At 37.4% G+C, this 16,089-nt stretch overlaps 1 protein-coding gene across 1 annotated transcript in view; it reads left to right on the top strand.

The window, feature by feature from the left end:
• The window catches only part of LOC131164979 (ferredoxin C 2, chloroplastic), a 40,139-nt gene extending 26,838 nt beyond the window's left edge, over window positions 1–13,301 (top strand). Inside the window, exons 4-6 of the mRNA XM_058122556.1 lie at window positions 713–781; window positions 12,864–12,908; window positions 13,065–13,301. Coding sequence (XP_057978539.1) covers window positions 713–781; window positions 12,864–12,908; window positions 13,065–13,109 — 159 coding nt within the window. The 3' untranslated portion in view covers window positions 13,110–13,301. The remainder of the gene's footprint in view (window positions 1–712; window positions 782–12,863; window positions 12,909–13,064) is intronic.
• Window positions 13,302–16,089: the final 2,788 nt, after the last annotated feature.

Below are 16,089 nucleotides of genomic sequence, written 5' to 3'. Positions count from 1 at the left end.
GACAGATGCAAATTCTTAATTGATGGGGCAATATACAGAGACACACGTGCACACACGCAGGTCATTGAAATGACCCTTTACTCCATAGCTATCCCACACCACCTGAGTGCAGCAAATATCGTCTTGTTAAACAAGGAAAATAGCTGGTTGTCCCGGAAATGCATTGAGGTGAACTGCTGGACATTTAAGTGCTGCTTAATTTCTTTTGTTCAAATTTTATTCACTAGCTTTTTCTACCTAAACTACAGAAATTTACATGCAGGAAATTTATTATTCTTTTCTTCTTCTTTTTTTTTTTTTTCAATTTTTTGATAACAAAAATGGAATTTTTTAAAATGGGATTTCATTTGAAAGTATGATGACACTGTAAATAAAAAACTAGTGCGGATAACTGCCAAACACCACAGCTTACACCAGTATATTGCAGAATATAGAATGGAGAAGATTGCATTTAACAGAAGTCAGCGAAACTAGTTTTGTATTGTTATACACCTCCTCATAGATGCTTTTAGTGAATTTGAAATAATAAAAATAAATAAATAAAGGAGTGATGTTTGATTTAAGTTGTCTGAAATTATGGATGATTGTAAGTACAAATCATCTACAGTTCATGTATAGTAGTTGAGAAAAAGGCTTAGTTGTTGCTGTTGTTGTTATTGTTAGCATGTTGAAAAGCTTGTAAAAATCTATGTTTATTTGCTCTGCAATGCAGGGATATGCACTTCTATGTGTGGGCTTCCCATCTTCTGATATTGAAGTAGAAACACAAGATGAGGATGAGGTAATGTATCTAGACTTACAACTAATAAATTGGAAAATAGTTGGTAATAGAATGTTTGATGGGATGGCATCATTACACTATGGTATAAATAGTATTTGAAATGAGTTCATTCTGTCCTTAATGACAAATGAACATATCATAGATGGTTACCCGGAGGTCTTGGGCTCTAGTCTCGTTGTCGGCGTTTATTATGTTGTGTTTAAAAAAATTGTTGCAGTCCCTGTAATGGGTGTATCTATTGTGTGTTTATCTCTCCTCTCGTTGTTGGCTGCATGTGCGGGAGAGTGTTAGAGCTTGATATACATTGCTGGCCCGCAACCTAATAGCTTAAGCTTTTATGTAAAGTGGTAATCTAATGAAATCGTTGCAGTTTTCTACCATCATTTGTATTGGTGCTCTATATTACATTTTGGTTGCCTGAAGGTATTTTTCATTGTATACCTTCATGGAAGATCATAGTTACATGAAGCAAAAGTGGGCATGAGTGCAGGGAAGTATCGAGATCTATAAAAGTGGAAGGTTAGAAACCTCAATGTAAATTATATATGGTATTAGAAAAAATGTTTATAAAACCATGAATATAAACTAGAATATGAGTTCAATAAGTTCTTGAAAAGAAATATGTTTATTTGCAACATATAGACAAATGTTGCTACTTAAATATAATGTTGGATGATAGGAATACTCTAGAATAAAGGCATAATTGTACTTGTTCCATTACTATAAATATGGTGGCATTGTGTGAGATTTTCTGGTCCTTGGATGCGTGCACACATACATAGACACTTTCTCAAAGTATTCCTTATTCCAAATATTAGGTTCAAAATTCAGCTTGGTACCAAAGCCAATCCATAGGAAAACACATCAGAGATCATTCAGAGAGTGTTCTGACTTCTATTTCACCAGGTTTTGCTATTTTTCTTTGATTTTTTCAGAAATCTGGTCTGGCGAGTTTCAATCTCAGATATGAGGATTTTATTCTGTTTTCTTGTCTTGATCCAACTTAGAACAATGCATCTAGAGGTTCTTCACAATGTTCATATGCTGAGAGCATTTCAATAACCTGTTTGTCAGATTCTCACGTGTTTTTTGCCTTCTACTTTCTTGGGCATGGACATGTCTGAAGTTGGTGTCACTTCACTGATGCTGCAGATATTGGATGAATTTTGTAGGACCTCTTGGAAACAACCACCCTCTTCAGATTAGTCAAGAGAAGTTGAATGGAAGTAATTATTTGGCTTGATCATGAGCTTGTTTGTTTTCGATACAGGGTAGTGGCTTGCATAGTTACCTCACAGGAGCAAGGAAGAAGTTTAAGGAATCTGATCCTAGTTATAGTTAGTTAATTTGACCTAATATTTGTAGAGGTTTTCTACAATTTGATACTGTGCAAAGAATTTGGACTAGGGTGGCTCGGATTCATTCACAGCTTGGTAATGATACTCAGGCTTATGGACTCAAGAAAAAGAAGAAGAAGAAAGGGAGGCTCGTCAAAAGGACATGGCTGTTTCTCAGTATTCTGCAGGGTTGTATTCCCTGTGATAATTACTTGATTATTATCTTGGCCAAAGTGTACTGATGATGTAGCAATGGCATGATAGATAAAGGGCATGGGTATGATTTTCTCGTAAGACTTAATCCTTGTTAATGCAGAATGGAAGTGTGTGGGCTGATGCCATTCGAACATAGGAGATAGACCCTAGAAGGCTAGAATTCTCTAGGAAGGTTGTCTGGAATCCACCAAAGAAATAACATAAAATGAAAAAAAAAAAATATTTAATCAAGATTGGTCTATTTCTTTTGCACCATAGATGCCTTTTTATAGACCCAACTAAACTTGCCCATTATGTAAAACCCTTATTGAATGTTCTTAACCTATATAGTAACCTAGGATGCCATTTGACACTGCTACTAGTTACTGTAATTATTAAGTGTTACTGCGGTGTTATTTATTGGTAAGTGTGAGTTAGTAATGGTAATATGGTCATTGTTATGTACTTGGCATGTAATTAGGCACTCAGTGTAGGATCATAAGCAAGAAGGTAGAAGAAAGTAATAATTGTTAATAAGAACACTGAGAGGAATTTCATTAGTCTTAAACAAAGAGGGTACAAGAACAAGAGGTATGCATGGGACACTTACAAGAGAACTCTTGCAAGAGACTTCTTTGCTCTCACTTGCCCTCCCTAGCTAGAAGCTGAAACTCTCCTTATGTAGATGGGGAGTGAGGGAATATGCCATGGCACCTTGAAATATGCTTGGAATATGCTCCGAAATATTCTTTTTCCTCATCTCCTAACATAAAGCTTACAAAGAAATATTTAAGACTTTCTTTACCTAAAGTAACTTTAGAAAAACAACTTTAGATAAGTTGACACTACAATGACATAGACAACACACGGTAAATGACAATACAATAAAAGTTAAGTTGGTGCTCACGTGATTGCTTCAGAGATCAAATTTTGTTCTGTATTCATCTTCCTCTTCAGTTGGATAGGCTGCCATTATTTCCAAGTCTTCAACTGTCCCATTACTTCCTGTCTGCTCTACATAGTAGAGTGCCAACCTATTTGTTAGGTAGGTGTTGTAAAAATGAGGAAACAGGACAGGGTAATGAGAGTTCTTGGCTCTTCCATCATCTTGGAAATGCACTGGGTTAAACAGATCTTGTGGTAATTTCTCTGGGTCAACATGATTGAATGGAAACCAATCATGCAAGTTTTGGAAACAAGATTGGTGCCAATAATCGTTTAAACATACTCATTAGTTGACTGGACTCGAAGGGTCAGTTGCCTGTGCTTTTTTAAAACTAGTGCATTCTGAAACTCTGAATGGGGTTAGTCGACTAGTCCCGATAGGTCAGTCGCCTGTGCCTATTCTATTTGCATATTTTCAAAGTTAGTAGCACTTTAGTCGTCTGATGAAATATCATCAATCGCCTGACCTTTCAGAAAACTTGTTTTTCAATGTTTTGGTTCCAAACTTAAATTCATACTTTGGAAAACTTAATTTGGACTTTAAGAAAATGTTTCCCATGTATAAAATAGGTCTCTAAGTCCATGATATATCGTAGGAGCTTCAATCATTCAATATTTAAATTTGAAGTACTTACATGAGACTTTCATATGATAATTCTATATAAGTTCCTAAGTCTTCATGTTGTGAAGCTTCCAAGATTCTTCTGAGCTTTATGCACTGCTTCAATGAACTTCATGTTCCACATGACTTGAAGCTTTAAATCCTTCATGATTCATAACTTTAAGTGTACATATCATTTAAGTTCTTCAAGTGTGCTCACTTGATTTCACAATAACACTTAAGTCCTGAAACTCAAACTTAAATAGACATGTTAAGTAACTTTGATTTGTTATCATCAAAACGAGATTAAGCCTTGTTAGGCCAACAAGATCTATACTTCAGGTTATAGATAGGTTTCGAAGTACGATGCCTTTATACCCGCACTAAAGTATTGTTTGGCAGAGGAGACAATACAATTGTTTTTTAAACATATTGTGAAATATTAGGGTGTTTCCCAAGATATGATCAATGACAAAGACTCAAGATTCATTAGCAACTTCTAGCTAGGACTTTTCAAAATCCTCAATTCACAGATTGATATCTCTTCGAGTTAACAACCGCAAATAGATGGACAAATAGAGAGATTCAACAGACTATTAGAAGAGTGCTTGCGCCATTTCGCCATCGCCAACAAGAAGAATTGGGTGCAACTACTTGATGTGGCTCAACACTGTTTCAATACCCAAAAGAGCTCAACAACCAACGAGAGTCTTTTTGAGCTTGTTACAGGTTAGCAATTGTTGTTACCTCACATAATGGACAATCCATAGAGGAAAGAGTCCAAGAACATACATCTTCACCAAAGAATGGCGATAAAATGCAGAGATTGCCAGAGCCTACCTAGAGAAAGCTTCCAAATGGATGAGGAAGTGGGCAGATTAGGGGAGAAGACCGTTGCACTTCAACGTGGGTGACTTGATGCTTATTAAGCTCCATCCTGAATAGATCAGGTCACTACGGGGTCGAGATAGGAGACTACTATGCAAATATGAAGGAGGAGTCCTATCTTAGCCAAAGTCAGGAAGGCTTTTTACAAGATTGATCCTCTGGCTTGGATGAAAGTGCATCCTATCTTTCATGTCAATTGCCTTAAGCCATTCAACACTGACACTGAAAATCAAAGTAGAAGTCAATCAACCAAAGCACTAATGAAGATAGAACAACCTGACAGAAGAGAATTTGAAGCCATGCTTGCAGAAAGAGAGTTCACATCATTAAGGAAGAAGCGATATGAGTTCTTAGTGAAGTGGAAAGGCCTTGGAGATGAAGAAATCAACTGGATTTCACCAGAAGACATGTAATCGTTCATGGACTAAGTTGAAGTGTACCTAACATCAAAGTCTACAAGGAGTTGACCACATAAAAGGGGAAGAACATCACGAGCCAAGCTTGTTTAAGGCATTATGCTTGCTTGTAACTGCTTGACTTGTGTGCATGAGATGGGTTACTATCATGTAAATACTAGTATAGGTTTTATACTTTGAGTGTTTTTATGTCTTAGTGTAAAATGGGAATATGACTCCTCGAACATTTTGAGGTTTCCTAGTGCTAGAGCTAAAATATAGCTCTTTGAGGGGAGAGTTGTAAAACTCATTAGCCTTTTTAAATGTGTTTAGCCTACTTGTCACCCTCGCCTAATACACATTGCTTATGAATGTGTTTGTTAATGAATACATTGGTTCAATGTTTAACGCTTGCTTGTCATTTGCTTCTATGAATTATTTATGCTTCAAGCTTAAGTTACATTCAACTGCTATGAATGTGTGATTGTGGTGAACCACGGTAATCTTTGTAGGGTAGGGGGTCTTAGAATTTGGACCAACAATGTATGTCAAGTTTTAACATTCCCCTGCATGTGCAGCCTAATAGCACGTAGAGAGATGAATAGATGATAAATAACACTCATTATAGGGAATGCAATAATTTTTTGAACACCACATGATAAACATGAGCAACGAGACTAGAACCCAAGACCTCCTCATTACTAGTTTTGATACCATGTTAGATAGATTACCACTTTACCTAAAATCTTAAGTTATTAGGTTATGGGCCAACAATGTATGTCAACCTTTAACAACGTGAAACATAGAATGTACTTTCATCCAAGCCAGAGGATCAACCTTGTAAGAGGCCTTCCCTACTTTAGCGAAGATGCAGACTGGTCCTTTATATTTGTGAAGTAGTCTCTTATCTGAACCCATAATGACTTTACCTATTCTGGATAGAGCTTATGAGCACCAAGTCACTCATGTTCAAGTACAATGGTCTTCGCCCCTGATCTACCCACTTCTTCATCTACTCGGAAGCTTTCTCAGGTAAGCTCGAGCGGTATTTGTATTCTATCTCCATTCTTTGGTGAAGATATTTGCTCTCTGACTCTTTTGGACGGCTCGTCCACTATGTGAGATTACAATGGATGCTAGCCTCTAACAAGCTCAAAAGGACTCTTGTTGGTTGTTGAGCTCTTTGGAGCATTGAAACAAAATTGAGCCATGTTGAGTAGTTGCACCAATTCTTTTGGTTGGCAGGGATGAAAATGGGTCAAGTACTCGTTTAGTAACCCATTGAATCTCTTCTCTGTCCATCTCTTTGCAGGTGGTAGCTTGAAGAGATGTCAAGTTGTGAACCAAGGATTCTGAAAAGTTTTGTCTAGAAGTTACCTATGAATCTTGAGTCTCGTTCATTGACAATGTATTGGGGAACACCCCAATACTTAACCACATGTTTGAAAAATAGGTGGGCTGTCTCTTTATCGAACATTATTTGGTGCAAGTATGGAAGTACCGTACTTTGAAAACCTATCTATAGCCACGAGTATAGATTGAGCTTCTCTAACTCTCAGCAGGATGGGGAAGAAGTCAAGTGAGACATTCTTCCATGCTGTTGTTGGTACTTGGAGAGGTTCCAATAGCCTTCTGCTCCACCTTGTCTTGTTGGTATATGAGACAAGTTTGGGTAGACTTGACCACCTTATCACGTATGTGTGGCTAGTAATACCTTGCTTTAACAATGCCAAAGTGCGATGCCATCTTCGGTGGCCTACCTACATGGTGTCGTGACACTCTCTCAACGATGTCTTCCTTAGATCTCCAACTCGAGGCACAAAGAGCCAGTTACCATGTGTCATCGACAGTCTATCTCCTAAACAGAATTGGTGAACACTGCCCTCTTCCACCAACCTCATGAAGTTTTGGGCAATTGGATTTTTGACAAGGCTCTCCTTAACGCGCTTCTACATTGTCATGGTAACCTTACTTACTATCAAGTGTTTTACCATTTATAAGGTCGCAAATTCGGCGTTCCTACTCAGTGCATGTGCAACTTGGTTCATCTGCCCTTCCTTGTGCTCAAATAAGAAATCAAACTCTGCCAGGAATTCTTGCTAAGGGCTTGCTTGGGTGATAACATAGGTTGTGTAAAGAAGTGACTAATAGCCTAGTTATTTGTTTTCACCAAGAACTTGGACCCAAGTGGGTAATGTTGTCACATGCAAAGACAATGTATCACCGCTAAGATTTCCTTCCCTTGACCGGTGTACTTCTGATCTACTTCACTAAGCTTACGACTCTTGTACGCAACAGCATGCCCATCTTGTAATAAGACTCCACCAAGGGCAAAGTTTGATGCATTTGTTTGTACCTCAAAGGGATTCATGATGTCCAAAAAAGAAAGTATCATATCTCGTATCATGGCTTCCTTCAAGTCGTCAAAGGCTTCCTGACAATCCCTCGTCTAGTTCCACCTATGACCCTTCTTTAGTAGTTCTTTTGATGGGGCAGTTCTCCTCAGGTACCCCTTTAGGAACCTGTAATAATAGTTGGCAAGTCCAAGAAAGGAATGTAGCTCCTTCATTGTCATTGGGATCTTCTAATCTTGAATAGCTATCACCTTCTCCATATCCATTTGGATATGACCTTGTTTGATCGCATAACCAAGTATTTTGATGCTCCTCTTAGCGAAAGAGCATTTCTTTTTTATCACATTAAGGTTGTTCTCCTTTAGGTTGTCAAACAACTTCTGCGGATGCTCTTTATGTTCCTCTAGAGTGGAATTATAAACAACATTGTCATCCAAGTACACCACGACACACTTGTCGAGATACTCATGATACACTTGGTTCATCAATTTGTAGATGCCACTGGCGCATTTGTCAACCTAGAAGGCATCACCAAGAATTCATACACCTTGTATTGCATCACACGAGGAGTCTTCAGCTCATCGCCATCTGCTATAGTAATCTAATTACAGGTCAAGTTTGGTGAAGTATTTGGCATGGCTTAGTTGATCAAACAATTAAGCAATCAGTGATAGGATACTTGCTGCACATAGTCACTTTGTTAATTGCATGTAGTCCACACACATCTAGATTCTCCCATCATGTTTCTTCTAAAACAATGTTAGTGATATGAACAATGCTTTGGAAGGACGTATATAGTTTGCTTCCAATAACTTGCCAATTTTCTTCCTCAAATCTGCTAACTCTGAAGGAACCATCTAGTATGACATTTAATAGAAGGCTTCACCCTTAGTAACAACTCGATCTAATGCTCCACACCCTATCGTGGAAGCAAGTTGTTTTGTAACTTATCCGGCATCACTACTTTGTATTCATCCAACGCAACTTGGATGGCAACAGGCACTCACTCTTGGCCTACCTCTTCGTTCACCACCAATGCGGTGAGATATGTTTGATCACCCCTTCTCAAACCTTCTTGAGTTGCATGATTGAGAGGACTTCTCATCCTCTTTTTTCTTCATGACGACTTGCACCATGCAAAGGTGATCTCCCCTAAAAACAAAGGGAACTAGCAAACAACATTGGTACACCTTAGTCTTCCTCAAAAATTCCATTCCAACTGTCACTCGGAAATCATTCATTGCCACGACTGTGAATTTGCTTGTCCCACCCATTGTCCAAGCATCATAGTCACTTGCTTAGTTACTCCCAAATTCTGTTGAGTTGTGGAGTTAATTGCCTTCATGCATTTTGAGTCCTTCTCCAAGTTCAAGTTGAGTCGTTGTGTTTCTGCCTATGAGACAAATTTATGGGTAGCCTTGGTATCCACCATAGCAAAGATGCTTTTTTGTTGATCCGAAAATCACAAACATGTAACCTTTCGCTTAGGTAACTTTTGGTTCTTTGCTTGCCTCTCCAATGCATTGAGTAAACCTCACCCATCCTCATCATCTCCTAGTGCCCCCTCCACAATGGAAGCTCGAAAGGCATTGAGCAATGATTTGTGACAGCAATCAACAACTTTGTGAGGGCGTTGACATAAGAAGATGCCAGCTTACTCTTACCATTGTTGTGTTGAAAGACCCAAGACGACAAAACTTCTTTTGAAGTTGATGCCTTGATGTTGGCTCCCCCACTTTTGGGTTTGCCCTTCTTAAAATACTTTCCACTATTTCCGGCCAACATGCCACTCTCTTTGGACATTGTGGAACTCTCTTTAGCATGGTCAGTCAAGTGTTCTGTTGTAGCCTTTGCAGTAGGCAAGTCTTGAACTTGTTGTCGATTAAGTTATATCGTTGCCCACAATTTCAACCCTTTTAGGAAACATAATGGGTTGTCCTTCCTTGACATGTTTCAAATATCCAACATCAAAACAAAGAATTGTTTCATATACTCTAACTGTAAAAGTGTGTTTGAGGTCTCTCGGTTTTCATCGAGCATTGTACTCAACATTCTTAGGAAAGAATTGGGCCTTGAGCTTTCTCTTCAAGTCTGCCCAACTATCAATTACACACTGCCCATTATGTATCTCATCGTACTTGGTATGCCACCACAGCTTAGCGTCACCGCTTAAGCACATTGTCGCCATGTATAGTTTCGCCTCCTCTAAGTTGGTCATCACTCACAAAAGTATTGTTCCATGTTATATAGCTATATAAGAAGTTCTCCAAGTCCTTAGCATCATGGGCACCCCTATATGCTCGAGGTTCTAGTGCCTTTGTTCTTCAATACTCTATCCATGTAAAGTTGGAATTTCCCATGGCACGAACTATCAGGTTTATCTCAGCATTGATATCACTCATTTGGATTTGTAAAGCTTATATTGTAGCATGGAAATCCTCTAACATTTCAATGACAGAACCTTGTTGATGTTTTTGTGATCCCTCCAATACCTCAACATGTTCAGCAAGTTTGGCCATTCTCATGTCTAGATTGTTGGCTGTTATAGCCTACACCTTTAGTGCCTCAATTCTCTCAGTATTGGTTGGCATGGTCTCTTACCGATGCCTAATTCAATCCCACAATATGAAGGCAACCAAATTCATGAAGCAATTAACCAAGCTTTGATACCAACTATCATGGACCGAACATTTCACACCTCGTGAAGGGTCATGCAGTACTAGCTAAAGCACCCTTGCTTAACTAGTTAGCCGAAGTTATATCGTAATTTACCACAAGGACACATTCACAACCATCAAATGCAAAGTAAGTGAAAGCTGTAAACAAAAGTCACACGGTAAATAGTAAAGCAAGGTAATTCATTCTTGACACCTTTGTAGGCAATGTCTATTTAGTGAGCAAGGCCAACAGGCTAAACATGTTTGCAAAAGGTTGTGATTTTATAATGATTGATGAATGAGTGTCCTTCCCCAAAGAACTTTCTATGCAATTCTAACTCTGCCACTAGGGAAACATAAAACTAACTGGTCATACCCCATTTTACACAAAAGGCATTTGCACACTCAATGAATAAAAACCTATAGTACTATTACATGAATGTTACTCGTCCTATGCACACAAGACAAGCGGTCACAAGTGAGCATAATTCCCTGAGCAAGCTTGGCTCGTGACAATTGACCATGCACACCAAGTCAGTCTTCATCCTCAAATCTAGTTTCAGATTTTGTCCCTGACAATCATCTCTCTTCAGGTGAGAGTCTCTTAATTGTGATGACTCTGCTGTTGATAATATCAGCCTTCCAAGTGCAGTAACCAAAGGTGTTCTGTCTTGTACACAACACTGTTTCTAAATTCGTCTCTTGTAAGTCCAGTCCATATGGTACCTTTATCTTGTCTTTATCTTCTGTTTCTATTTCTCAGTGTCAGAAAGAATCAATTGAAAATCTAGAATGGAAGGAAGGTGTGGTAGATTGAAAGCCTCAAAATAAAAATGATACCTCGGGGTTAGTATCTCTGGAGGAAAGAAACCAACAGCGTGTAAAGGGTGTTCACAGTAAAAAGCAAAGTGGGCGGGTCAATAGAAAGATATAAAGCAAGTGTTGTTGCCAAGAGCTTTACTTAAACCTATGGCATAGATCATGAATGAACCCTTGCACCTATTTCAAAAATTAATTCAATCCGAATATTCCTCCCTTCTCGTGTACAATTAGATGTAGAGAATGCCCTTCTCTGTGTGGATCTAATTCTAGAGGAGAAAGTGTGTATGTAGAGTCCTCTATGTTTTTCATCCTTACTCCTTAGCAACTAAAAGGAGGGTATGTAGTTTGAGAAGATTGCTTTATGGCTTGGAGCAGTACCCTAGGGTCTTGTTTGACAGATTTCAGAACACCATGTTGAAGTTTGGATTTATACAAACTCATGCAGATCATAGTATGTTCTAAAGAATCTAAACCGAATAGGAAGTAAATTCATTTTTCTGAGTGTATGGGGTTGAGGCTCAGCTGGCTAAGGAATTTGAAGACAAGGACTTGGGTCCACTATGTTACTTTCTGGGAATAGAATTTGCTTGACTAAAGAGCATTTTTATCTCCCAGAGGAAGTTGCTGGTTGTAAACTTACAGATTGTCTTATTGAGGCTAAACATGGACCAAGTAATGGTGTTGGTACTTCTATGGATATGGAGAGAAATCAATAACCTGTTTGGAATCACTAGATCGGTCAGATAGCTGCGTAGATGGAGTAACTAGTTAGTGTATGCATGACAGTCATAAGCCTTATTTAGAAGCTGTCTACTGGATCTTGAGGTATTTCAGTATTTATGGAGCTTCGGGGAAAAAGAATCTTAAAACATGGACACTTAAAACTTAGAGGTCTTCGCTGATGCAGATTGACAGGCTCAGTGGATGGTTGGTGTTCCACATTTGGTTAGTCCATATGTAGGGGTGTAGGAGGAAATTTGGTGACTTGATGAAGCAAGAGGTAGGACATAGCAGCTAGATCGAATGTAGAAGCTTAGACAGAGCTTGGCATGTGGAGTTTGTTAACTTGTGTGGTTTCAGAAATTGTTGAGGGATCTCAGAATAGTGCACTGTCAACCTATGTGATTATATTGTGACAATAAAACTGCTATCAATGTTGTGCATAATCTAGTTCAACATGACAAGACAGAGCATACTGAGATTGATTTGTACATCTGTTCAACGAAAAACTTGACAAAGGCTTGATTGCATAAGTTTGGATAGCATTTTGCCAATATGTATACTAAGGATCTCAATAACAAAGTTTTCATCTTGTTGTAACATGTTGGGCATGAGAAACACCAACTTGAGTGGGATTGTTGGATTACAGGAATATTTTGGAATAAGGGCATAATTTTACTTGTCCCATTAACAATATAAATATTTGGGTGGGAGTTAAGACAACCCTTGTACACATACACACACTCTCTAAATCTCTCAAATAGTCTTATTCCAAGCTCCACATTGAAAACTCAACCAGGAATTTTTACACAAGTATGTGTAAGAAATTGTAAAATTATATATCAAAAGTATTTATTAGAGGTTTATAATGAAGGGAACACAGTTTTAACACGTGAGTGGGACTTTGTCGTGATTTGAGTTTTTCAGGATGGAAGTGTTCCCTCAGATTCCTATAACTAAGTGGAAAATTTTTAGGTATTTATAGGTATCATATTAAATCTTAATTATATAGCATCCTGACAAATTTTTCTGAACTATTGTGGAGGGCTTTAATTACTTTGCAAATGGCATCTATATGCATTGCAATTCATGGCATTTTAATTATTTTATTTTATTTTACTTCTTGTTTGTTTGGGTTGCATTGACATCAAAACCTTGACATTTACAGGTATATTGGCTTCAATTTGGAAGATTTTTTGCCCGGGGACCTGTTGTAAGTTCTGAAATCCTGAAATTTCTTAAACATGCATTTTTTAATCATTTAGGTGAAGAAAAGCTAAAATAAGAAGCAAGAGGAGTTAATGCCTACAGTTGCTGTTTTATTTTTCATTATGGTTTTCATAATTCTAGAATTCGCTAAATGCTGCAGGAAAGGGATGATTATGCATTGGAGTTAGCCATGGGTGATGAGTAAGCAAAGTCAAGTGTGGAATCAGAAGTGTGTTCGTGTGAAATAAACAGATTGTATTTTTCGTCCGTATCTATCGAGCTTTTTTTGTTACTTGTGTATCTTTATTTTTTTAATCTTTTTTTTTTCTTGTTGCTGTGTTATGTACCAAGATTTATCTAATCCAATTTACCAATGGCTAGTATATTGGAAATTAAACGTCGTTTCAGCATAATTTACTCTTGATGAGTGAATTTTCTTCACTCATAAATGTTTCTGTTTTAAATATGGTTAGTAGTTAATGCTCATGTTCTTCGGTTAATATTAAGAAGATCAAATGTCATTTCTTAATGGACTTTCTGCTGATAAAACAAATTTTCGGTTTTGAATATGGTAATTTGTTAATGTAAATTTCTTTCAGGCAAGGGCATATATTAAGAATATCAGATTAAGGATTCTGTTAGTGAAGCATTGGGTTTTGTGATATGTAAAGAAAACCAAATTACTTTTTGACACTGACCAAAATTATTCATCGAGGCATGGTTTCAACTCACAGCTGCAACAGTTATGTAACGGCCATAAGTAACAGTTTTGTGGAGTCTCTATACTGTTACACAACGGTATAGCAGTCGACATAAAAATCACACCCGTAGTGGCAGCTATGGGCTGTTTCAGCCACACAATGGCTGCTATAGGCTTTTACTGAACCACTGTGGCTGCTACAAATTTGGTACAACATAAAATTGTTAGTCTATTTTTATTTCAAATTTGGTACAACATAAAATTGTTAGTCTATTTTTATTTTTACTTTTTCTTCTCATTTTTTTTCTTCATTTTTTCCTTTTGTAAATCAATCCCAACTCTGATGCGGATGACAGCAATACGTTTTTGCTATTATATGTAATATTCATAAGAGATGCATTAATTAACAACCTAATATTAACAAATTTTTTTTTTTGTTAAATATATATTTTTTCATTTTTATAATACTACTATTTTTATCTTTTTCAAGTTAATAATTTATTTTCAATGATATGTTTAATTTGCAATTTTATGGCATTGGTTCTATAAGATAACTTGTTGGCCCAAATTTTATTTCATCTTTAAGGCTTTATTAAAAAAATAATTTAATTTGTTTAATTTGTTGTGTGTTTTGTGTGCTTAATAGATTAAAATGTATATCATACTATGTAAGTAGAAGCCTTGAATTACATTAAATTAATTTTTTCATATGTACATCCCAATCTTATATAATACAATCACCTATTCTAAATAAGGAAACAATCCCCTTACCGAATAATATCAAATCCCCCACATTTACCCACTTTACTAATTTGTTTATTATTTACAATGATACTTGGGATTTTAACACTCCCCCTCAAGTTGGATCATAAATATTAATCATCTCCAACTTGCTAATGAGATCATCAAAGTTCTGTCGTCCCAACCCTTTAGTGAAGACATCTGCAGTTTGTTCCTTGGTAGATACATAAGTCATACAAATAATTCTTTCTTCAATTTTCTCTTTGATAAAGTGTCTGTCTACTTACACATGCTTATTCCTATCATGTTGAACTGGATTGAGAGAGATGCTGATAGCTGCCTTATTGTCACAATAGAGCTTGATAGGAAATTTCACCGGGACTTGTAATTCTTCCAAGAGTTTCCGTAACCATAGTACTTTATATATCCCTTGAGCATCTACCTTGAATTCAGCTTCAGCACTACTACGAGCCACTACATTCTATTTTTTGCTTCTCCAAGGTACTAGATTTTCCCAGATGAATGTGCAATAACTTGTGGTGGGCCTTCTACCTTCCACTGATCCTGCCCAATCTGCATCTGTAAAGATCTCTACTTCCTTACTTTCACATTTCTTGAAAAAGAGTCCTCTTCTCTGGGATCCCTTGAGATATCGAAGGATCTTGTACACGACATCTAAGTGGGCTTCTTTTGGTGAATGCATGTGTCGGCTTACTACATTGACTGCAAATGTAATATCTGGTCTAGTATGTGGTAGGTAGGTTAGCTTGCCAGCCAATCTCTGATACCTTTCCTTTTCAACTGGTATTCCACAGTCTTCAACCCTCTTTACTGCTTTAATCAGGGTTTCGCTGGGTTTGCATCCAAGCATGCCAGTTTCAATTAGGAGATCAGTAACATATTTTCACTGAAAAACACTAATTCCCTTTCTCGTTCTCGCAACTTCCATGCCCAAAAAATACCGCATTTGTCCCAAATCTTTAATTTCAAATTCAGCAGCCAGAACTTTCTTCAATCTCTCCATCTCTACTGTATCATCACCAGTAAGGATTATATCATCAACATATACTATTAGAATTGTTCTCTTACCTCTTTCATATTGTTGGAAGAATAGGGTGTGATCTGATTGCCCTTGTCGATAACCTTGATTCTTTATTACTTTTGCAAATCTGTCAAACCATGCTCTGGGAGATTGTTTGAGTCTATACAAGGACTTAATGAGTTTACACACTCTGTTTTCTTCACCTTTCCCACTGAATCCTGGTGGTATAGTCATGTATACTTCTTCTTCTAACTCGCCATTTAAAAATGCATTCTTAATATCAAGTTGTTGTAGTGACCAATCTAAGTTGGCTGTCAAGGACAAGAGGACCCGAACTGGATTTAAGTTTTCCATTGGTGCAAATGTCTCCGTATAGTCAATGTCGTAAGTCTGTGTAAATCCCTTTGCAACAAATCTGGCTTTATATCTTTCAACTGTCCCATTAGATTTATATTTCACTGTGAAGACCCATTTACAATCCACTGGCTTCTTCCCTCTCAACAAATTTATCAACTCCCAAGTTCCATTTTTTTTTAGGGCCCGCATTTCCTCCATGACTGCCTCTCTCCATTTTGGTATTTCTAGAGCTTCCTAAATGTTCTTTGGAATTTTCATCCTGTCAAAGTTAGAGACAAAAACACGATATCCTGTATACAAGCTTTTATAAGACATGTATTAAGACCAGGGTTATTGAATACATGA

The sequence above is a fragment of the Malania oleifera genome, chromosome 9 (assembly GCF_029873635.1).
Source record: "Malania oleifera isolate guangnan ecotype guangnan chromosome 9, ASM2987363v1, whole genome shotgun sequence".
NCBI classification, from domain to species: Eukaryota; Viridiplantae; Streptophyta; class Magnoliopsida; order Santalales; family Ximeniaceae; genus Malania; species Malania oleifera.
The sequence above is the reverse complement of the archived record's forward strand: the minus strand, read 5'-3'. Positions and strand labels throughout refer to the sequence as shown.